The 25,706-nt window shown below is 38.0% G+C and overlaps 1 protein-coding gene across 1 annotated transcript in view; it reads right to left on the bottom strand.

The window, feature by feature from the left end:
• The window catches only part of ergic53 (lectin, mannose binding protein ergic53), a 63,360-nt gene extending 46,553 nt beyond the window's left edge, over positions 1–16,807 (bottom strand). The window contains exons 1-3 of the mRNA XM_081735805.1: positions 16,576–16,807; positions 4,851–4,907; positions 3,569–3,666 (exon numbers count right to left, since the gene is read on the bottom strand). Of these exons, the coding sequence (XP_081591931.1) occupies positions 3,569–3,666; positions 4,851–4,907; positions 16,576–16,747 (327 nt within the window). The 5' untranslated portion in view covers positions 16,748–16,807. The remainder of the gene's footprint in view (positions 1–3,568; positions 3,667–4,850; positions 4,908–16,575) is intronic.
• Between the last annotated feature and the right edge of the window lie 8,899 nt (positions 16,808–25,706).

The raw sequence follows: 25,706 nt of genomic DNA, 5'->3' as shown, positions 1-25,706 counted from the left end.
GACTGATAATAACTCGTAACCTAATAAATGTTAACTAAAAATGTACTTATCAAGAACGCCCAAAGGATTCGTGCTGAAGATGATGATAACCTTTTGCCGAAACGTTCATGGTAGAAGTATATTCTGGGTGTTTCTGGTAAGTACAACTTCAGTGAATGTCTCATATGGATCCTATCAAAATTATTTATCAATGATCTAATAACTGGTTCCAGATCTTTTCTTGTTAATCCGTATTTGGAGTTTATAATGTCGTAACTGTAAGGCATTTAAATTTCTTCACTATCTGAAGTGCCTTCAAAACTAAGTTGGATCATTTAATAAAATTTTACTTAAAAAGTATTACACGACGTAATCTTCAGAATTTTCCTATTATTGATTGTGTTATGACTGTTATTCCTCATATAATCTCATTACTGAGTACAGTATTCCGATATCAATCTATAATTACATATATAACTTCTGTATTTACTGTATATTGGATATAATTACCGCATAAGCTGTGAGTAATGTAAACTTGTATAACCTCTCTGTAATTATAACACTTATCTCATTTACGGACAAATTATCATGTCTCATTGGTAAAATGGAATTTTGTGTCATCAGGCATATTATTACATGAGAAACTGTAACACAAGTTACGTTCTTCTGTCAGATTTTGGCTTTTTACTTTAAGTTACAGTTTAGATCCAAAACTTGAAAGAATAAGCGTTATAAAACTCATTATTTTAATGCTATCGTCCATCCAAATAGATCCATAATAACAGAAATTTAAGAATGTGGAACTTGATATTTTTAAATATGAAGGGTAAGGGGAAAAAAGAAAGAATGTCACAAAACTACATTTTCGAGAAAACGGCGTTTTAACATTGAAAACCGTGTAAAAAGAATAGGATTATTAAATCTTTCGCCCCTTTTTACATGGACATTTTTTCATCTAGGCATGCATGGCATATACAGTCAAATAGTACCAAGAGTCGCCAACAGATAGGACAAAGCACCCGAAAAAGCACATACATGGACATTCCTTGTTTTTTCCCCTTACCCTTCATATAACCTCTACATATTCAAATATCTACCATTTGAACACTATCATTCACCTGCATATTATCTATAGCTCATTATTAAATATATTAATTATCTGGCAATTCTTGCTATAGACTACGACAGACACAAATATAAAATAGAGATAGAAATTTTTTTAAAAAATAAAATGAACAAATGCAAATTTTCCCTCGATCAATTTCCGAAATGTACTAAATGAAAATACCTAACTAGACTAAGAATTCGTATGTTCAAATGAATAAATGACTTCTGAGGGTTTCTCGTAACTGATTACTTTATACTAAAATTACGTGGGTCATTCAAGAAAAAGTTCCCCCTATTATTATTATTATTATTTCAAACGAGCCCGATAATGACATGAAAGTAGCAATGTGTTCCTTCATCTTTCCTTTACACTTACCACACAATACAATGTTCGTGCGGAATACCGCGCATGCGCGGCGCGTGATTAGCATTATGTCATGCAGTGAGAAAAGTATCCTAGCTAAAAGGAGTAGCAAGTCATGGGGGAACAACGTGTGTTGGCAGTGTGGAGTAAAGAAGTGATTCACTCTGTGATTGGTATGAGTGGGCAAATGGCCCTGCTCTTATTGACAACCACGAGAAGCTAGTTGTTGCTTATGGAGACTTTGTGATGTAGGGTACAAATTCTTTTCTGAAGGACGAACAAGCATATTCGATGAAGAATGACCCAGTGGCCCTTCTCTTAGTGACGCAACATTGGTTACAAAGTGAATGCACTGGTGTGTTCCAACCGAAGAATTAAGGTTCGTGAAGCAGCCGCTGATTTAAACATTTCCGTCGGGACTGCACACAAAATCATCCATGAAACACTGGGATACGCAAAGGTTTCATAGCGTTGAATTCCTCGACAACTCACTGAACATCGCAACATGCGTATGGCCTGTTGCCTGGATTCTCTGATCCAGTACCACAATGAAGGGAAAAACTTTCTCTGCTGTTTTGTGACTCAGGATGAGCTTCGTTCATCACTACACTCCAAAATTCAAACGGACGTCGATGGAACGATAACATTCCACACACACACACACCCGTGAGGAAAAGCTCAAGGTTCAATCATCTGCAGGTAAAATTCTTGTGATTGTCTTTTGCAATTACTAGGGAATATTACTCACAGAGTTTATGAAGAAAGGGGAAACAGTCAATGCTACACGTTAATGCCAAATACTAGAGATAATGCAATTCACCGCACACATCCTTGACTCTTTTCTGCTGGCGTAATTCTTCTCGATGACAATGCTCATCCCCATTACGCAGCACTACCACAGACTGCACTTCGAGAAATAAAATGGGGAAGGCTACCACCACCCCTACAGTCCTGACTTGGCCCCAAGTGACTTTCACTTGTTTCTTCAACTTAAGTCCCAAATGGAGGGTAAACGTTTTGAAAATGATTCGGGAGTTCAGACAGCTTAGAAAAGTGTTCTTCGTTCTCTGGACCTCGAATTTTTTGCTGGTGCGTTTGAAAAACTCGTGCAACAATAAGACAAATGCTTGAGCCGCCTTGGAGATCATGTTGAAAATTGAGAAAGGACAATGCTACTTAGTGCAATTTGTTTTTGTCTCTACCTTAAGAAATAAATTTTAGGCAACATAGGGAAACTTTTTCCTTGAACGATCAACGTATTATTATTATTTCTGGATTGTGAATTACTGACTTTTTGCTTAATCTATTTATGTTGATAATTCAAATATGTATTTAACACATTATTATTATTATTATTATTAAAGTATGTACTGTACTAATTTCTGTTATTTACGGAACAATAAGAAAAAAAATATTGTGATCATGTGAACCAACAGTTAACTTGTTCGTTATATTGATCACGTTTACTAAGTGGTCATAATCTTCTGATAAGTAAACGTTCTTCCCCAACGTTATTGTCAGTCTACATATAAATATTTTACATAGTAGAAGTTAGATATTAACGTGCAAATAAAATTTTTCATAGACTACAATGTTAGCTTTAGACTCTTCTAACTCCTATGCCATTTGATGTTTACCCTCAGATTTCGTAGTTTTACTAATCTGCATCAGCAATTTACGAATATAAACCACGACTAGATCCCCGATTTTTGTATCTGATATATATATATATATATATATAGCTTATGTTTAACGTATGAAGTTCAGGGTGTCTACTAAAATTCAAAAATGAAATTTCGTGACCTTTTCTTTTTAAACCATAAAATTTAGAAACATTCTCACGAGCGAATTAGGCCGAATTATCATGCATGCAATACAAGGGTGCTTTGCTTGCGATTTGGTAACGTCTAAAGCCGACCATAGACATTTTTGGTGGTGAATTTTGACGTTCTGTAGAACAAAATTTTCCAGTCTATACTTATATTTGTACAGATAAAAAAAAGGCGCGAACCAAAAGCTAAATTTCTTGACTTTCATGATCGTTCTCTGATTTCGTGACCAATAGACACCCTGAAGTTTCACATTGAGCTCTATATCTTAATTTCCTCTAATACATACCAGCCCATCTGCTCCTACTCTACCTCTACCAGTTATACGGAATACAATATCCACTTCCCACCAATCAAAGGCTGTTTTTAATTTTGTCCATATACCACCTGAAAAGGAAATGATTATATTATGTTACTTAAAATTAACTCTGGTATGATTAGGGGAACAAATCCCGTTTCCATCAACTGCCAGACACTACATGAAGCACTTCAGTTTTACAAAGATTGTTACATGTTATTTAACTTTTTTTTTTACTGTTGGTTTTACTGTTGTTTACAAAATATTTTAAATTGTAATTTACTTTTATTACAATTTAAAATATTTTGCTTCACTTCAGCTTCTTTTTCTTCTCTAAGCCATAGATAAATAGCTTCAATTTGTAGCCTCTGTACTACTAAATCTTAAAAACTGCATTGCCAATACAATTTAAAGCAGTTGAGGTTGCATTTTTGAACAAAGCAGTTGATATCTAGTTTTGATAAGCCAGAAACCGCTGAATTCTGATCTCTAGTGTCTCGGTATTCGTTCTTTTATTCTAGTTCCTACATTCATCTTAGTCACCTCGTGTAAAAACTGTCACGTAGACAAATGGCCTGGTAATCTCCAAAAAACTGCTCCTCATTTTGTGTCTAGCAGTCCATAGCAATAAGACTAGTTGCTGAAATCATACCAGGAAATTAAGATTCCCATGGTACATATAAGTTACTGGTTATTCTTGTATAGGAGTTTTATTTATATTTGTAACTATAAATATTGACATATCATAGTATCACCGTGTTCATTTTCTCGTATGTGACGAGAAATACTGTTTTGCTAGTGTTCTAAGTTTTGCGTAAGAGCTTCAATTTCTACACTATCGAATAAATAATACTTGACAATTTACTTGACCATATAGAACAAAAATACGAAAAGGTAAAGAACTTGAAACAAAACGATGAACAATCATTTTGCAAGCCTCAACCTCAAAATATTTCTGGATATTCATTTACACTTCCACTGGTGACTTCTGAGCTTCAAGATCATAGCAAGCATATATTCACATACTTAACGTTAGATTTTGCGTGTATGTGTGTGTGTTATAGTAGTTTCATTCATGAATTTGAAAAAGCACAGAAAAGTCTCAATTATAAAAATAAAACAAATGAGCATGTGGAAAATACTCCAGTATTCAGCTTAAGACGGACAGATATACTTGTAACACCTCTAGTGTGAGTGACACTGCTGGAAAACGTAGATTTCTTTTCCTTTCCTTTTTACATTTATTTTTCTTTCCTTCCTTTCTTAAACTCACCTTTCTGACTTCGTAGCGAAGGGGCTATCCTTACGTTCTCTTCACTGGCTATAGCATCTGGAAGAGAAAAATAAAACTTAATCCCAAGTATTTTACCTTATTTTTTAGAATGGTTATTAGAATATACTAATTTATGAGTCAACACTTATTTCTCATTTCGGTATTACTAAATACCAGAATGTTTATTACATCTTATTTAAGAATTGTGACAAAACATATCTAGTCTTCTTTGTATTGCAAAAGATACAATAATTTCAAAGCGAACTATTACTCGCCAATCACTGTCCCTTTTCACATACTTTATGACAGCAATACATTATTACATAATTGTATTGAATATATTCGTATGTATTGTCATGAACTGGTAATGGGCTAAGACTATCTATATAAATAAAAATAAAGTGACTATGTGATTTAATAATTCTTCAACCACCCGACCGATCTCGATTAAATTTTCAACATAGATGAGGTTCGGGCCTGGGATGGTTCCTATAATTTCACTTTGACGGTGCAACTTAGGGGGGGGGGATATAAAAAATTATGGATATTAATGTCAAATCTATAGTTTTCGGGATTGCTGAGATGAACAGTGACACTTCCGATGCCGTTTAAATCCAGGGGGAGGGGGAGATATCAGAGAGCACTTCAGTAATAGTAAAAAGTGACTGACTAACGGAACATATTGCTATTTTTTTCTTATTTTAACCCAGTGAAACGGGTTATTTACCATACGAAACGCCCTTGTATACAGCACATCCCTTAGTAATTAGCAAGCGTGCGCCTTTAGTGTACATAGTTTCGATCTCGATCTCCAGTGGAAGAGCACAGAACATATTACGGTTGTTTCACTGTTGACTTTAAACTATACGGTCCACATGTCCATAGCCTCAGAGCTGAAAAGGGACGCTAAATGTCAAGAAACAAAACCAAGTCCTTATATATATAACTGACTTGCTAGATAGGACGGGAGTGGGAAACTCTAGTGAAAACTAGATCACAAATTATTTAAATATTTGCAGAGCTGGTAGAAAACCAATATTAACTGGTACACTTATTATTAAATCACTCTAAGAATGGGTATCTATACGGATAATTAAAAATAAAGACAGATAATTTATCATCACATCCAGTATCTAAAATTTCTAGAGTGTGCACTGATCTTCGTGAATTTCAACAAAGAAACCTAAAAGTATAGTGACCCTAAGAGAAGCTATTAGCCACTTTTCAGTGAAAGTCTGTTATCCAAACTTCGGAGTGTCCGACAGTGCCCTGACTGAGCCTTTTCACAGTGAGCATCTGAATGAACTCTCCATATGTTGTTGATTAGTAGTCCCTTAGCATCCCAGTTTAACATTACCATACTTGTCCCATATGTCAAAATTTGAACGCACTGAAGATTCTTATAGATGAAAACAGGAAACAACGTTGTGAAGTTTCTTATGGATGTAAACAGGAAGCAGCGAAAAGAATACTGAACATATCACAGGACTTTTAACGTCCCCTTTCCCTCCCTCTTGGAATGTATGATTTGAGATTTTTCTCGAGCATGTCACAGCTTCCCCGTTGTGTATATATGTAACAATACCACACTAATATTCCATTTCCTGTGTCATAGGATAAATGCTTGGTGCAGATTAGGAACGTGTGTGATGTAGGATCCGAACCACATAACCTCCCGCCTGGAATCAAAGCCAGATCTCCTACGCCAAAGGTGCGTGCCTAACCGTTTAGCCACGAAGGAGCTCGGGCACTCCCTGATAGGATACGAAAGTATTTCTCTATTTATACATATTCCTGGGCATTACCGGCATCTAAGATCTCAAGCGCGTCATGTTGTCGAGCACACTATTCGGGGAAGTAAGAAAAGAAGAAAGCGGTATGAGGCCTGTAAATCAGGTTAACATCCCGGCATTCGACTGGTGTGAACGAGGAAAAACCGGGTAAAAACTTACTCGGGATGGCTGGCCAGAAGAGCTGGGAGCGTTAGCGACTACATTTACGCGGGGTCACAAGATGCAAAAGCTATTCCCTTATGCAAGTATCAAAGCAAAAATTTAATCCCTAATTATATATATATGTATAGTTAGAGTACATATCCAACAGTTGTACTTTGCTAAAAACATTTTATTTATAGTTAGTTGTGTGTTAACATGGATATTTTACATTTGCACATGTACAGGCAGCGACGAAGGTTCTTTTCGTTTGATGAAATTAGTTTCGTAAATAACTTCAGAATGGAAGGACAATCTGAGCAGTTTCCAGTAAATTAAAAAAAAAAAAAAAAAGTAATTTTCTGTACGTTCTAGTTTTGAAACTGTGTACGTTCCACAGTCATTCCCAAAATAAATTTTACCAAACGGAAAGAACTTTTGTCGCTGATTGCACATTATGTGAAATGTAATATGAAGTTACGCCATCCTTGTAAGATGGTACGCAGCATCTTACAGACTAGTTGCGCGTGTTTCCTACGTGCGTAGTACCGGCAACGTTTCCTAGTGTACATGGAAGGCACGACGGCTCAGTGGTAGGTTCACATCCGGTGCTAGAGGTTCCTGATTCAATCCCCGGCTATGTGAGTTTGTGATAGACAACAGTGCATCTGAGAGTTTTCCTTGAGTTCTTGTTTCCTTCCACATTCTCATTCCATTAATTCCTATCATTAATCATCGTTTACTTTAGCCTATAGGGCATCATAACTGTGGGGCATAAAATCGAAAGATATCATATTTTTTTTTTTTTTTTTTTTTTTTTTTTGTCGTGTTAGTTAATTGAATGCCTAGAAGAGTCTACATCCGTAAGTTGGCATATAGATTACTGATGATATTAACATTTAATGCATGTTCTGAGGGGAAGGAGTTAGGGGGTGCTTTCCCCCCTCAACTAGCTGCACTATTATGTCATTTCTACTTCATATTAACTATATTCTTACTTTGAGTTTTAATATTGTCTTTCGTCAACTTGCTCGTGTTAGGTCCGTTACACAGTCACGCGGAGCTCCGCGCGCGGAGTCCCGCGTGGCAAGATTGTTCTATTGTTTCTTATGGGTGTATAGTCACGCGGAGGCCTCCGCGTGGCCCTATCCGCGCTCCGTCCTCCGCGAGGCGGATAGGACAATTGAGCAAATGGGTGCTTACATAGTCAAGCGGAACTCCGCGCGCGGAGCAGCCACTTCTCTTTAAAATTTAAAAAGAAACGTGCATGGTAGCAAAAGCAAAATGAAAATTGATCCAATTTCTTTTCTTATTTTTGATAGTGAGTTGATAAATATTTTATACTGTTCTATAATACTATTTTCATATCTTTTAGTGTTATTTTTAATTTAGCTATATTGTCTTCGTTTAATTGGAACTTCCAATTAATGTCTTTGCTTAATTGGAACTGTACATGTGGTGCCTCTAATGTACCACTGTTAGCAGTACGTGACTATTGTAATTATTCGACTTTCTTTCAACAGATTTCAAATTTCAGTTTCAGTTTCAATTATCACGGAGGTTAAATTAACACCATGTTAAGGGGATCCCTCTTATGAGGAACACAAAAAGCGTGACATTCGTGAACAGGCATAAAACGAGATATGTAAAAGTTTTTTTTTTTTTTTTTTTTTTTTTTTTTGTAGAAATGAAGGTATGGACAATGAAAAAAGATAAATTGTGGCAAATAATTTATCTCTATTATTAAATAGTTGATTGGATGTGAAGTTCTAACCAAATGTACAAACATTCGTTATTTTCATTTGTTAAAAAACAGTAGCTCTTAAGTTTTTAACGCTGTTTTTTTGAAAAAACAGTTTCTTTTCTTTAAAAAAAAAAGTGCTGTATTTTAAGAGCGTACATATGGATCCTATTTAAACTGCATTTTTATAATTTCGATGCAATTTTTTCAATTAGGTCATCGAACGACTGAATTGACTTACGGAAATTATTGAAGTATTTCTCGTCTTCTCGCAAATCTATATACACAGACACAAAAGCTCCCTTCAGACTTCTTTGAGAAACTAAGGAATGAATCTTGAGACATTTATTTTTCTGTGTTTTTCGTTTTCTCTTCTTGCAGAAATATTAAGATGCCACTATTGTCGTTTCGAACTTTTCATGTTGACTCGCAACACTAACTGAGAAGAATCCTGTATATAATCACGTGTTGTGTAGCGCGTAGCTACGGATGACTGTGTAAGCACACACGCGGAGGGCGGAGGACGGAGCGCGGAGCTCCGCTTGACTGTGTAACGGGCCTTAAAAGAATCATTGAATACCTGAGTTCAGTTTAACGTTCCTTTTAGCAGCAAGGTTACAATGAGACGTGGACCTACCGATCAACATGAAATCCCAACCACATGAGCTCTCGCCGCGAATCGAACCCAAGCATTCCACGCTAAAGGCACATACAGTACGTTAACCACTAAGCCACGAATGAGCACCGTGTTAAAACAGATTCAATATACAGGTAAATATTGGTGTTCATAAACATGACCGTTTATACAGTCGGAAATTATGATGATTCCTAGTGTTATTGTTTCGTTTATTTCGAATAGTGATTATTGTGTTGTTTCACTGGGTCCATACAAAATTTAGTTTTGACGATATTTGCATGTCCTACAAACGCATCGCACTAGTATGCAATTTATTCAATTAACTGGGAGGGGGACCAATTGCTTCTCTATTTAAGCTCGAGAGAGACCCATTTCAAGATAAAACTTTCTCACTCCAAATGATAGTAAACGAACATGAATGTATAAATAAAACACAGAATAGGTTGAACACATCCGAAAACAAAACACAGAAACCTCTTAAATGAAGCAAGAATGTGATCTGGGCCCATTTCAGTAAAATGTCTACTGTTAGGGTCTCCAGAAATAATATATATTTTCTGCAGTTTTTAAGTTGTGTCATGTTGTGTCAGGGTTTGCGCAAGTGGGCCCAGCCCGAAAAAACCCAGTGGGTTTTTTCGGGTTGGACCCACCTGAAAAAACCCACTTTAAAACCCACCTGGGTTTTTGACCTATTTGTTAATATATTATTGGTACAACTAAGGTGATCACATTGTAAGTGATTTTCATCAGATTTTAGACTTTCCTTGGGCGAATTAGAGGCTTTCACGTTACGGTAGACAACAACATTCAACATACGATCTTCATAAAGTTCTGAATGCACTGAATGAATTTAAAAAAATACCTTAGCTTGAGATAGTTATAGAACAAATTAATGTATGGATTATGCTGAAAGCCTATTTGAAGTACAATAAGCAATTTTGTACTTTAGAAAATAGTTTCCGTGAATAGTGTGCTCGTCGACACCAAGGGACGTTATCACTCATACATTTGACGGGTTTAAGGTCATAGGTGCCGGTACTAATAGTACATATGTAAATACATTAGTAAAACTATTAGCATTATTTCTTACCTTTGATGTAAAACACAAGTTTCTTCAACTAAAATTTGGTTTTCCAGCAATAACAGTTTAGTCAAGTCATTTGTTGCTACTCTTCAAATAATTATTCTGTAGAATCAACACCAGCAATAGCGTAAAAATTCTTGTCAAATTTAAGAAGCTTAATGCTCGGGGTTCCGAAGACTATGTAACGCTTACTATTTCAAGTGCTGAGTTCAAATTTCCGTACTAGTGGAAGTTTTGATGTACACGCTGTGAAAGAAGTGCTCGGGAAATTAAACGCAGAAGGATCGGAAATGAATACTTCAACAATAAAACTATTTATTTTACGCTTAAGCCTGCCATACGTCCCGTTTTTGGGCCCGAGTGTTCCGCGACCCGTAAATTTAGTCGGGACACGGAAATGTCCCGTATTTTAACTCCGTTCCATTTCTGCTATCAATATCAGCTTATTCGAAAAGTGAAAAAAAAAAAATCTGACATTGGCTGGAAATCCTGTAATTAGTGAATGAACAGTACGGTGTTGCATGTAACAGTTTCGAGGAAGTTATTACACCACCCTGTTTGACTTGATAGCGAGCGAAAATGCTACTTTTTCCATTGCACTTTATGGAAACTCGGATACTCTTTGGTACATTAAAAAAAAAGCCTTTGAATGTTTCTACATTTACAAACACAGGGAAGATGACTGACCTTTTCTCCAACAACACATTAGATAAGTTAACAAGAATTATAATCTTTTTCAGAAGCTAGGTCATAGAATTGTGCTTTGGTCCAGGTCTTAGAAAAATGGAAATCTGGCAATTACACACGACACAAGGAGAAAAATCAGCTTTTCATCAGATTAAACTGACGAACGTAATTTTGGCAAATACAGCCATGTAAATAAATACTGCTAAACGCGCGAAGAATATTGAAGGTAGATTGTACCACTGATTTAAATAATTTCCATATTGTTTTCCTGTAAAGGATTTTTTATAGCACATCTTAAGTTTTTAGGCATCTTCAGTCCGTACAATTAATTGCGGGGTACGAAGAGAGAAAAGCAGCTGCTGCTTAGTGAACTTTCACCTATTATATTCCGGAACAGGACGTTTGGGCGCCACCATTTGGGCGCGGACGTTTCGGCGCTGGACGTTTGGGCCAAAGCCGTTTAGGCGCCAGACGTTTGGTCGCGAGGTAAATAGTAAAAATCACAATTTACGACATATAAAGTAAGCTAGGCGCTGAAAACTAAGCGCGAATCAATATATATATATTTCCTACACTTCTATCTTTATCTCATCTCATTTATCTGTATATTTTCTATCTCTATCTTATTTATTCATCTAAATTAAACAGTTTAATACGTTTGTGGCATTTGTTGCCTAACCTCGTCATGGATTGATTTTTCGCTTGTTCACAATTCTTTTACTTCTGATCTAATTTTTGTATTATATAAGAAAGCTAGGAAATAAAGGAATCAGACGAACTGTTAATTTTCTTAATGTTAATTAAAACATATTGATTTAATTTTTGTATTTTTTAAAGAAGTTAATAATTACATACTTATGAATATTAAAATTCGTTTCCTTTCGTAATACGTTTGTCAAACTCTATTCTTCCTTAAGTCCAATAAAGAACTATCAATAAAAGATTTCCGCGCACTCGAGTTAAGAGAAGCGGCCCGGCGTAGCGTAGTCGCTAACGCTCTCGCCTTCAGTGCGAGCAGTCCCGGGTTCGATTCCCGGTGGGAGTACTTGGTCGAAAAAGTGTAATACGCTCTTTGAGGCCAGCCACCCTGAATGAGGTTTTCCTGGGTTTTCCTCATTCATACGAGGCAAATGCCGGGGAGATACCTAATTTATAGGTCCAGGCCGCTTCCTCCCTTCCCCAATCCTTTCTTCCTTCCCTTTCCCCGAATAGTGTGCTCCCTCAAACGTGACGGGCTAAATGGCCTTAGATGCTGAGAACAGAAATTTAAAAATCCTAAATCCTAATCGAGTTGAGGGAAAGATGTCAATACAGCGTGTCTAAGATATTGAGTTTAGGAACTGCAGTATGCCGTATTTCTGGTATAACTTTTTTAAAATTAACATTCCAATATAAAAATCAAAACATATTTTTTTCGTCCCATTTTAAACATTTAATCTGCACTAAAGGAAGTGGCGAAAGGAAAAAAAGAACGATTTCAAAGTGAAAAATAATAGTTAAGTGTACATATGTTGGTCATTTAGCCACTAGAAATGTTTTTGACATTCACACTTATTGCAGAACTACAGTAGAAGGCCTGCTTTAAGTTTTTTTTAATGGAATAGGCTCACTATGTGTGTAATGCAATCAATCAAAACTAGTCTGGTCTACTTACCTTTGGCTTGAAAAGTTATCAGATAAAAAACACACTTAACTTTAGTTGAAACTTAAATTCACAAAATTTAATTGTTAATTCAGTTTTTAGAATTTTGAAATTCCAGTATTTCTAGTATGTAAAACAAAATCCAGTATAATTCAAGGACTTCCACTACAGTAGACACCTTGTGATATCTTAATTCGAACTTAGTACTCAGCGCCTAACATAATGACTTTTTAATTTAACTCACGCCCAAACGTCTGGCACCCAAATGACTTCGCGCTCAAACGTCCAGTGCCCAAATGGCGTGGCCCAAACGTCACGTACCGTTATATTCTTTAAAAAAAAAAAAAAAAAAAAAAAAAAAACTTTTAGTTTTAGTCTCACGGTTATGCCTGCTATGCTCAAGGTGACGGTGTGATGAGAAATGAATGAAATGACGGAATGAAGACAGTGGGAGCAAATATAAGAATCCCGAGAAAACCCACACACAAGGTGTTTGTCCACCACAAAGCTCACTTGGCGCGAGCTGGGATCGAACTAGGGACCCCATGCACCAGAGGTGAACCCTCTACAACTGCGCCACCACAGCCTATTATACTTTTGTTCATAACCAGTCTACAGTTCATTGAATTGTGTTGGAAAGTTGATGGGGGGAAGGGGGGGTCTGAGGTGTCCCGTATTCTCATGAAGAAAATATGGGATGTTTATTTACGCTGGAAGATGTTAATTTCATACAAGACATTTTGAAACATTTATTTATTTCATATAACATGAATTGTATCCTTGTTTTAAATTAATAGACCCCTTTTGGTATTCACATTTGCCCAACGTCAGTCAGGCTTCTAGATGACTTGATCTACATGTGTTCGTTTGTCTGCCGAGCTCCTTCATGGTTAAGCGGTTAGTTTACGTGTCTTCGGCGTGGGAGATCCGGGTTTGCTTCCCGGAGGGAGATCTTGTGGTTCGGATTCCATGTTAATCAGTAGGTCCCGTCTCATATAGCCTCGCTGCTGAAAGGGACGTTAAACACAAAATCAACTCAACTCGTTTGTCTGCCTCTACCACACACACTACAGGGTACAACTTTCGGCCTTTTAAGTTAAAATTTTCAGAGTACAAGCACAAGACACTCTAAATTTCCTGTATAGCTTTTGGCGGCATACCAACGTAAAATGTCAAAATGGCGACCATTTTTTCAAAACAGCGCGTATCCGCGCTACGAAGCGCAATTTTCAGTCTTTTAAGTTGAAATTTCGACGGTGGAAGCACGAGATATGCTAAATTTGCTGCATAGATTTTCTCAGAAATCGAATGTAAAATTTCAAAATGGCGTCCATTTTTTCGAAACAGCAGTGAGTAGAAAATTGTTGCAAGTTGTGGCAATGACATTCTTCAAATATAAATCACATTTTAACACTTTTACCCCAAAGGCATTGAAATATTTCGAAAAAACCCTATTAAACCCGAAAAAACCCAATTAAACACGAAAATACCCGAAAAAACCCATATGGGTCCAGGTGGGTTCGGCTTTTTCAAACCCTGTGTTTTGTCCCCTCAATTTAACATGTAAAGCATGGAAAGATCCACCATATTATTCTGAACGGAACTGATAATTTAAAATACTGCTGCCCCATCACCTGAATAAATATATATATATATATATATATATATATATATATATATATATAATCATAACGGTAATATTATAAAGGTAATCTGAGACCTAGTTTAGTAAAACGCCAACTGGGACTCCCAGAAGTAGTAAAAGATGTTTGTTAAGGTTTTAAATTCTCGGGGACGGGGAGAGGCATACTTCAATAGGGGTCCCAACTTCACATTTTTGTACAGTTGATCCAAATATCAATGCCTGTTCCCCCCAGGAAAATTTCCAAGTTACGGAGCTGGATTTGAGATATTTTGTTTTGTTTTAATTGACACTTCAGTTTATTGTTTTACCACACTTGTGTAATGATTCACGGTTTTATGCATTGTGATTGGTTGGTGACATAATGTGTATTCGATGTATGCATGTTCTCTGTGTGATTGCGTTAGTACAAGTGCTTGGTTGTACGTAATTTGTTGATACGGGTGATATTGAAAGTATGTTTTTTTTAGCTTTCCTGGTTGTCGGAGGGAACAAGGTCTTGTGAATTTTAGCATTTTTTCTTTATTTATTTATATGTTGTTTTATTTTGAACATGTATACGTAGAAATCGGCTGACAAGGTGAGTATTTAAAATACGCCGTGCAAGTGGTCACGGGTTCGATTTCCGGTGGAAACGTATTGACATTTGAACACATTACTGTAGTTCGGATTCCACTTTAAACTGTAGGCCCACGCCTCGTATAGCCTGAGTGCTAAAAAGGGATCCTAATTCAATAATCAAACAAATTAAGAATACCTAAGGAGTACTGAATCCTGCCACTACAACAGAAAAACAACAAAAATATTTTGAGTTTTATCTATTGCACTGAACGAAAAATTACTGTAAAACATGATATTGATATCTTTATATATAAATCACATTTTTAATCCCAAAGAAACTTCTGAAAAAAACACCTGAGCCTAGGTGGTATACTTAAAAAGAAAAAAACCGTTAATTGCAGAACCGAACGTGAAAACACAGTTTTTCTCGTTAGTTTTGTTGCCAACACGCTTGCTTTCGGTGTACGGGATCCCAGGTTCCATTTCCAGTGCGTGAGACTAAAAATTCGAACGCATTACGTCAGTTCGGATTTTGCTTTAAGCTGTAGGTTAGTCTCATATAGACTGTGCTGTAAAGCGACACTGAACTTCAATAAATAACAAGAACGCGAAACAAAACCACAAATGGAAAACCTAGTCGTGTTATAACTAGAAAAACACAGATTTAACTCGCTGAAAAAAAAAGACACAATATCTCACCCAAAACTATCGATGGTTTCGGAGCCGGTACTGTGGCTTATAGTGAGTTATTGAAAACGAACTCGTTTATGCGTATTCCCACCATCGCTGATGCGCCTGATCGGATCGGACACACTCCCTCGCTAACGTTCGCCCCTCCCCCTTTTGTGTTCCTGCCTTACTTGGATTGGTTAGAAAGCATTCGTGTTTTTTTACTGGCCACCTAGCACAAATTAGTTCGTTTTAAGTACGTACTGCAGTTTAAGTTTATATGCTACACGTCCAAACTGTATTTATAGTCATAACAATTAGAAACAATAACGAACCATAATCATTTCTAAATGAGCTAGAGTTACTAACAAGCTATTACAGGGAGATACTAAATACCCAAAATAAATAATTCATGTCTCTGGGTTTATACCTTAAAGACCAATACAGACGGATATCAATCAAAATGAATGAGTATCAAAGAACAGGTAGAATGGGTGGGACAAAACGGGAAACCTGTGGATAGGACCGGGCAAAAGATGATTCTTTCTAATTGGGATCTGCGCTTACGTGCAATATACTCTCTGCTTGTCAAACACAAGCAACACATTACAAGTTAGCTGAGAACCTAGGGCCGACAAAAAATGTTCTCGATTCGGTCCCACACCTCATAAGACCGACCTGCCTCCTGAAAACCCACGGACACAATAATGTCCACCACTTATGATTTGGAATCGAACCAGGGACACCTTACACCTGTGAGCGCTCTACCATTGAGCCAGCACGTCCCCAATTTGTTCTGACCAGAAAAAAAAAATAGTAATTATATATCCGTTACTATTAGGATATTTCATTGAAGATAGCAAAGTACAAGGTAAATTTGTCACATTGTTTCGGCATCTGCAAGTTGTATTCGACTATGAATATACCAATTTTTTTTTATATTAATTCCAATAATTTTACAATTCTCGGCTAAACATGTATTACAGATAATTGTCTATATGATTATTAAAGTACTGTATCAATAAGCTATAATTATAATGCTGTGCTATATGTTTATTTTCGAAACCATCTGGCACAATTCGAAGTAAAGCCAACTCGGCATATCACTTCTAGCAGGCTGAGAACACTTACTTCCTCCGTACTCCCAGAACGGAACACTTCCATCCCTCTGTGCTAGATATGGTGGTTTGAAACTATACTTGTATTCAAATCTTCTGTGAGGTACATCACCGAAAACATCAATAACTAAAAATAAGAAAGCTATTAAATTCAGCAGCCACCTCACTTCCGCCGCCATCTCCATTTGTCAACCTGTTAATAGAAACATGGCACACGTATGCACAGAATACTCTACACCGTAAACTACTTGGAAATCTATGATTGGCCACGTATCTCAGGTAACAATAAAATTTTTAGATTGTACAGGTGTCATCCATTTTGATTCCCATCACTTGAATTTGGAAAACTTTTAAAAGTATGACATAGAAAGTTATTTTAATTCTGACTATTAAAGCTAGGGCGTAAGAACAAGAAATGTAGCCCTGACTGACTATCGGAGTAGTATAAACCAACATAGAGAGACAGTTAGTCCAGAGGCTCATTCCGTGCGAGCTTTCGCAAAAATTGTAGAGCGTATCACAACACAAAATTTGATTAAAAAAAAAAAAAATCAAATACAACTGCTACCATTATCACAAACGAACATGCAGGTATTGCATTACTTTGAATCGAAACATTATGGAATAGAATCTTCGGAAACTGTTCAGAGGCAATGAGAAAAATTCATTCATTAATTTATTCGATAAACAGAAAGAACCATCGAATAGGTCAGATACCTAGCTACTATCAAATAATTCGACAGTCTTCATCCGATAGTGTCCATTACTAATTAAAGGTGAAAATTTGAGTTAAAATGAAAAGATAATAGCAATTGAAATTAAATACGTTCAAAGAAAGTGAAAGAATAAGCCATTCAAGAAGTAAATGAAATTCTTTCCCATCAGATCCTAGTTTGTCATAACTGCAAGTATCGTAGGAAAACATCACATGTAGTTGTGAATTTCAGAGCGTAATTTGGGGAGTGCAGTGGGTAATTAGCCCCCTTGGTTTCAGAATAACATGTTTTTTAATAAATTGTATACAGGTAAAATACTAATAAAAAAGTGAAACTTTTATGCCGGTGAACAATCATGCCCACTTCTATGGTAGAATCTGAAATGACATTATTAGGAATTTCCTCGTAGTTATTTTCAGCGCAGCAACTTTTTCTGGGGGGGGGGGGGCAAGCAAGCATTAATATAACTATTTGAGGCCCCTATAAAAAGTTGTTTTTCTAATTATTGGACCCCCTCTTTCCATCTTTATCTTACTCTTTATGGGCCCCCGGAGCCTGTGAGCCTTCCCACACGGCAAGGTCTGCGAGACCGTTACTTACGCCCTGGGCCCGTTCCATACATGACAAATTATATTAAAGGGACAAATATTGACAAATCTCAAAGCCATTCGAATAAATATTATTTGTAGGGCTCCTAATAATATACATTTTTTTTTTTTTACTGAAATGGATCGATGACTCATTTTTGTTTTATTTACCTTTTGTGTGCTGTTTTGTTTATGTAATGTAGTGAACCTGTTTGATACTTCATTTATAATTTCATGTTCGTATCGTATATGGAGTAAGAAAGATTTGTCTTAAAGTGCCCCCCCCCCCTTTAACAGTAAGCAGCTTCCCTGGAAGGCACTTGCACCTCCTGCCCCCGACAACTTACGGCCCTGGTTATATTTCTACCTAACCACGTTAAAAGTAATATCAATTCTAGTAAAATTGGTGGGAGAGATGCTGTTGTATAATGAGAATTAATTCGGAATTATTGTCTGATTCTGTATCAAGACACATCACTAAATCAAATTGCATGTATAGTGTATTAGTGGATGAAATACGTCAATATCTAATATATCATTTTTTTACGTAAATCTATTTATGATAGTGCGGCGTGTAATTATTTTTTTCAAGATTACAAAATTATAACATTTATAAGCTACCAATGAGTAGCAATTGCTAACAGTATTGGTAGCTTTTTTTTTTTTTGAAAGATGGATTTAATAATACACCATATACTACAGCTAATTGATTTTCTTCAGATGGAGCAGCAAATTTCCAGAGGAGTAGGAACATATATTTTTTAAAAATAGTACGATCTTAACATGGTTGTCATACATTGCCTAAACTATGAACTGGAAATTGTAATTCACGATGTAACTAGTTCACTGTCGATCGTATTGTCTATTGAATTTTTCTCAGAATCTTTGTATCTTCATTTCTCTCAAAGTCCTAAGAGCGTATTATGAAAAAGTGAAATTAACTTTGTTGTGAAACACTTGCAGTCGAGGGAGTCTGATGATATCTTCTGAAATTAATGTTTGCATTAATGCTGTGTCTGGCAAGAATCAGGAGCAATGTATTAATCTGCGAAGAGTTGAAACTGACTGTTCAATGAAAGGAACATAGCATAACAAAAAATTGATAAATCGACCCAAAAGACAAGAAATCATTTGCGTTTTTGACATCAATTTATACAAGATTTAATAGATAACCACTGGCGCAAATCCCATTGGGCTGAAGGGAACATGTTCCTTGCAAACTTGGAAGTAAGAGGACTGCCACCCCCTCCCAAATAATCTGATTTGGAATGTGGTTTTGGGGAGAAATGTGATGGTTTATGCCCTATTGCAACAAAGAAAAGTGAGATGAAATTGTCCCCTCAGAATAAGTCTCAAATCTGCCCACCTCCTAATGTTGAAGACAACTCTGCTTCCCTGATCCTCCATAGCATTGTTTTACAACTTCACAAATTAATTCAATGTTCTCGGGATTGCTGCCAGAGTGAGTGTTGCTGTGCTGAGCTTTCGTTACCATACAGCGGCAACATCTTCAGAGCTATGTGTTGAAGTACAGAAACAGAAACAGAAAAATAAATAATAAGGACGCCCCTCAGGATAGCCCGCGTCCTGACAGAGAGTAAGGCATCAACCATCTGTCTACATGCCTCTCCTCACATGCAGTTAGTAATCTATAGCATCTGTCGGTTGGGGATGTATGTTTCGGCTTCTATCTTTAACGGAGACATTTTCCGCGGATCTATAGTTGTGTAGTGTGCTGGTCGTACAGATTATATAGTGGTCTTTAAGAATCGCTGTGTTCCTATTGGTTGTTTTTGTTGGCCAATGGCGTGCTCTGATTTTGCTGGTGGAAACTGCTCTTTGATTGGCTGATGGTTCTTTTCGTACTGAGAAGCTGGATCCAGATGTCAGGTAGATGATAACCTTCGTCTCTGTTGATGGATGGCTTGTATGTACGGATGAATAGAGATTCATGTATTTTTCTGTCCCAGAACTGTTTACTTTTCTTTAATACTTCAATTTGGTCCCACATGGCCGTATGATTGTATTGTATGCAGTGTTCGGCTATTGCAGATTTTTCCGGTTGTTTAAGTCTGGTGTGTCGCTGGTGTTCTTTCATTCTGTCTTCAATGTTCCTTCCTGTTTCACCTATGTAAGTGGCGTTACATTCACAGGTGATCCTATAGATGCCTGATGTCTTTAATCCCAATGAGTCTTTTTCACTTGGTAGTAAACTCCTGATCTTCGGTGGAGGGCAGTGTACAGTCTTGATGTTGAATTTCTTCAATAGTTTTGCTAGTTGGTTAGAGGTTTTTCCCATATATGGAATAAGTGCAATATTTTCCTTGCCTGCCGTGTTGTCCTCTTTTGTGGTGCAATCTCTGCTATTGTATTTTATCATGGCTGTGTTGATCTGTTTCGACGAATATCCGTTGAATTTGAATAATGTTTCCAGGTGAGATAGTTCTGTGCTTATATTATCTGGATCTGCTATTTGGTATGCTCTGTGTATTAGAGTATTTAACACCCCCATCTTCTGTGCTGGATGATGAAAACTGGTCGCATCGAGGTAGAGATCAGTGTGTGTAGGTTTCCTGTAGATTGAATGGCCTAGACTTCCATCTGGCTTCTTGTATACGAGTACGTCCAGGAACGGGAGTCTTCATTCTGTTTCTGTTTCCATTGTGAACTGGATGTTGCGGTGTATAGAATTCAGATGCTGCAGGAATTCGTCGAGTTTCTGTCTGCCATGGGGCCATATGACGAATGTGTCGTCTACATATCTGTAGAATACTGTAGGTTTGTATGTTGCTGTTTCTAGCGCTTTGTGTTCAAAATACTCCATATAGAAGTTCGCTATTACTGGAGAGAGAGGAGAGCCCATTGCCACACCATCGCTTTGTTCAAAGAAACTGTCTTGGTAACTGAATTAGGTAGACGTTAGGGTGTGTCTGAAGAGATGTACTATATCCTTGCTGAAGTGCGATTCCAGGAGTTTAATAGAATCTCCCTCGTAAAGAGAGAAACCACATCAAAGCTGACGAGTATGTCATCTGCGTTTGTCTTGATGCTATGTAGTAGTTGTACGAAATGGCTGGAGTTTCTGATATGGTGTGAACACTCTCCTGTTAGTGGCTGTAGTAGTCCTGTTAATTTCTTGGCCAGGTTGTACGTGGGGCCTCCTATGGTGTTAACTATGGGTCGTAATGGAACTTCTTTCTTGTGTATCTTCGGAAGACCATAAATCCTTGGTGGTATTGAACCGGAAGGTTTAAGCCTCTTCTTTTCTTCTTCATTCAGACTGGAACTTTGTATTAATCTGGAGGTTTTCTTTTCGATGGCCTTGGTTGGATCTCTGTCAATTTTTCTATATGCTGGATCTTCCAGTAGGCATGCCAATTTGGAGTGGTAGTCTTCCCTGTTGAGAATGACGGTCGCATTCCCCTTGTCTGTTGGTAATATTATGATGCTGTCATCTGCTCGTAGGTCCTTGAGGGCTTTCCTTTCTTCTCTGGATAGGTTGTATTTCGGTTTCTGCTGCTTGGCCCTCATAAGGACCGTAACAGCTTGTGTGCGTATGTGGTCTGCTGCTTCTTGGTCTAAGTGTTTTATTGCTTGTTCAATACCGCTTACAGTTTCCGTGATGGGAATGTGTTTAGGTGTTGGAGCGAATTTCAGGCCTTTGCATAGAAGACTTGTAGCTGCTTGAACAAAGCGATGGTGTGGCAATGGGCTCTCCTCTCTCTCCAGTAATAGCGAACTTCTATATGGAGTATTTTGAACACAAAGCGCTAGAAACAGCAACATACAAACCTACAGTATTCTACAGATATGTAGACGACACATTCGTCATATGGCCCCATGGCAGACAGAAACTCGACGAATTCCTGCAGCATCTGAATTCTATACACCGCAACATCCAGTTCACAATGGAAACAGAAACAGAATGAAGACTCCCGTTCCTGGACGTACTCGTATACAAGAAGCCAGATGGAAGTCTAGGCCATTCAATCTACAGGAAACCTACACACACTGATCTCTACCTCGATGCGACCAGTTTTCATCATCCTGCACAGAAGATGGGGGTGTTAAATACTCTAATACACAGAGCATACCAAATAGCAGATCCAGATAATATAAGCACAGAACTATCTCACCTGGTAACAGTATTCAAATTCAACGGATATTCGTCGAAACAGATCAAAACAGCCATGAGAAAATACAGTAGCAGAGATTGCACCACAAAAGAGGACAACACGGCAGGCAAGGAAAATATTGCACTTATTCCATATATGGGGAAAACCTCTAACCAACTAGCAAGACTATTGAAGAAATTCAACATCAAGACTGTACACTGCCCTCCACCGAAGATCAGGAGTTTACTACCAAGTGCAAAAGACTCATTGGGATTAAAGACACCAGGCATCTATAGGATCACCTGTGAATGTAACGCCACTTATATAGGTGAAACAGGAAGGAACATTGAAGACAGAATGAAAGAACACCAGCGACACACCAGACTTAAACAACCGGAAAAATCTGCAATAGCCGAACACTGCATACAATACAATCATACGGCCATGTGGGACCAAATTGAAGTATTAAAGAAAAGTAAACAGTTCTGGGACAGAAAAATACATGAATCTCTATTCATCCGTACATACAAGCCATCCATCAACAGAGACGAAGGTTATCATCTACCTGACATCTGGATCCAGCTTCTCAGTACGAAAAGAACCATCAGCCAATCAGAGAGCAGTTTCCACCAGCAAAATCAGAGCACGCCATTGGCCAACAAAAACAACCAATAGGAACACAGCGATTCTTAAAGACCACTATATAATCTGTACGACCAGCACACTTCAACACATCATTTGAAACAAGTCGCGACCTGATCTCACACAGAGAAGATTCTACATCGAAGAAGTGTTCAAGAAGATGATGCTGCTATTGGCCGTAGAAGACAGCTTGACACACCGGGAAACCTTGCGGTGTTAACGAAGGTGTGTTCACCAGCGAAGAAGAGATTACTCTTTGTAGAAAGAGTAAAAATTTAGAGAAGAGTTGTGTGCTAATAAAGAAAACTGAAACAACACACACTTACACACACCGCTTCCTAGAGAAATAAGCATTGCTATTCCGTCGGCTGGACCCACTATTGTGCGTCAAGCTTCGCGCTGACCATATAGGTTGTACAGCCTTTGGCGACAGTCGGCTGACGGGAACACAATATTATCTCTAGGAAAGCATAGAGGGGCACAAACACAACTTAGAGAGACCCTCTCCTTGAATTAACCCACTTAGAAGTTCGGACCTTTTTAGAGCCATGCCACGTCCACCTAAGAGAGCACCCACTAGAAGAGAGCCTGGCGATTCTGGACCCCATTGGATCTCCAGCAGAGAGGCCCACGGAAGCAGAACTCGCACCCATAATAAAGAAGACATCGATGACCATCTGAGGGAGATGTACGATCTAGCACAGAAGGCCGTAATGGAGTTTGATATGCTCATGAAGGCTCCTCCAGTGTCCATTAAGCACTTACCCAGCCAATACACAGAGAAGGACGTGAGAGGAAGCATCGGAGAAAGGATTGACGTCAATCAGTTCCAAGTAAAGAAGGATGGAAACAAAGCCATTGTGTACTTCAAGTCAGAAAATACAAGAAACATTTTTCTCAAGACTTTTCGCTCAAGAGATTTCGGCACAAATGCAGTTTTACAGGAGACACGCAGGCCACTTAACAGCCGTGATGAAGAAGTTTCTTCCCACACAACACAGCGAGAAGACACCACAGAAGATGAACGACCGAAATCCGGCTCTTATGAGGACCATCAATCTCAAGTTCCAGAAGAAGCGACAAACTCACAAGAAAACCACAATGCCATCGACAATCCACTCCTTTCCTCTCACAAAGAAGACAATGAATGTGTAGGAGATTTCCAAGTAGTCCAGCGAAGAGGCAGGAAAAAGAAACCCACAGCAGTAGAGCAACCAAATCACACGCCACCAGATCCTGCACAAGAAGAAACAAAACTCACACAGGGAGAGACCACCAACACACAGGTGGAAACCTCACACACACTGGTGGAAACCAACACACAGTTGAAAACCAAACCCTCACAAGAGAAACCTAGAAACTCCGGCCCTTCTCAGGACCACAAGGAACAACCAGCTACCAATCAGGAAGGTGAAACTAAGAACCAATTAGAAGACAGCAACGATACATCAAACGACCAATCAGAGGCCATGAAGCACACACCAAAGAAGCAACAAGGAAAGAAGAATGAAGACAAGCGTACAGCTACCAATACAAAAACTATGGATAACCAAATGGAATCTAGCAATACTACAAAGAAGAATCAATCCAGTAAACGACAGCAGAAGAAGAAGCCTCCCATGTTTACTTGCGTGATAAAAGGCTATCCCATAAACCAGAACGTTAAGGATCTTGAAGATGATCTGCAAAACCAGAACATTAAATTCAACAGCCTCACTAAAATCATGTCAGAGAATGGACCCACACAGCTTGTGAGACTATTCTCAACCAGCCCAGGAGATGTCAATAAGCTAATCACTCACGGCTTAAGAACAAGATCCAAAACATACGAAGTAGAGCAGTCAAGAAGCCAGCCGCGTCCCATGCCCTGCTGGAATTGTTACGAATATGGCCACCTGAAATATCAGTGCACCAATAACAGGAGATGCCACAGATGTGGGAACACACACGAAAACAGCTGCAACTTACCAATTAACAACAACTTCTGTGCCACCTGCAAAATAGATGGTCATAGAACCGGCAGTAGCAACTGTCCGCAAAGACCAAAAACATCTCAAACAACAAGACCAAGGCTACTCCTTGGAAGTACACGCAAACCATCTGGCTCTTTTCAGGGACAGAAATCAAACAAAGAAGAATCAGGCAGCACAACACACGAAGAAACAACCGAAACCACGCAGACCACTGAAACAATAGAGAAAGCAATTGATCGAGCCACGCACAAAATTCTCACCTGGGTCACATCCATCCTGACAATAATAGCACCGCCAGAAGAAAGAACCAAACTCATAGAAGTAAAAGCCACAACCAGCAAGAAGATCTTCAGTCTATCAATAAATGCATTATCAACAACAACAGGTCAGCTGTATGTCACATATCCACAAACAATTGCTAAGAAGAAACATAGCAGGGGGACCGGCGGAAGATCAAAAAACAAAGAAGATAGTAGCCTGCCGTGACCTGCAAACCGATGACGACTCAAAGCACCGACAATGGACAATGATATAGACAAATTGCATGTTAAAAAAATAACACAATCCCCACTAACAATACACTCCCCACTACAGACAACACAGATAGATATCACTAATAATTCAGATAGGTTTATAATTTAACAGATAAGATATATCAATACAGAGATGTTTACAAGGATTTTTACCACCCTTACAATGTGGTTTTGCCATGTAAATTCTTATGCATGCAGCATGACCGATACAGGGTTTTTTTTTCCTGGTTTCCAGGTTTTTTGTCCCTCTCAAAAAACATAATAAATCTTCTCTCGCGCTTTCCTATCTTCTTCTTTACCCTTCTTTCCTTCTATCTACACAACTATAGATCCACGGAAAATGTCTCCGTATAAGATAGAAGCCGCGACATACATCCCCAACCGACAGATGCTATAGATTACTAACTGCATGTGAGGAGAGGCATGTAGACAGATGGTTGATGCCTTACTCTCTGTCAGGGCGCGGGCTATCCTGAGGGGCGTCCTTATTTTTAATTTTTCTGTTTCAGTTTCTGTTTCACTTCAACACATAGCTCTGAAGATGTTGCCGCTGTATGGTAACGAAAGCTCAGCACAGC

The sequence above is a fragment of the Thermobia domestica genome, chromosome 13, assembly GCF_964235325.1.
Source record: "Thermobia domestica chromosome 13, izTheDome1.hap1.1, whole genome shotgun sequence".
NCBI lineage: Eukaryota > Metazoa > Arthropoda > Insecta > Zygentoma > Lepismatidae > Thermobia > Thermobia domestica.
This window is presented reverse-complemented; position numbering and strand designations above follow the sequence as displayed.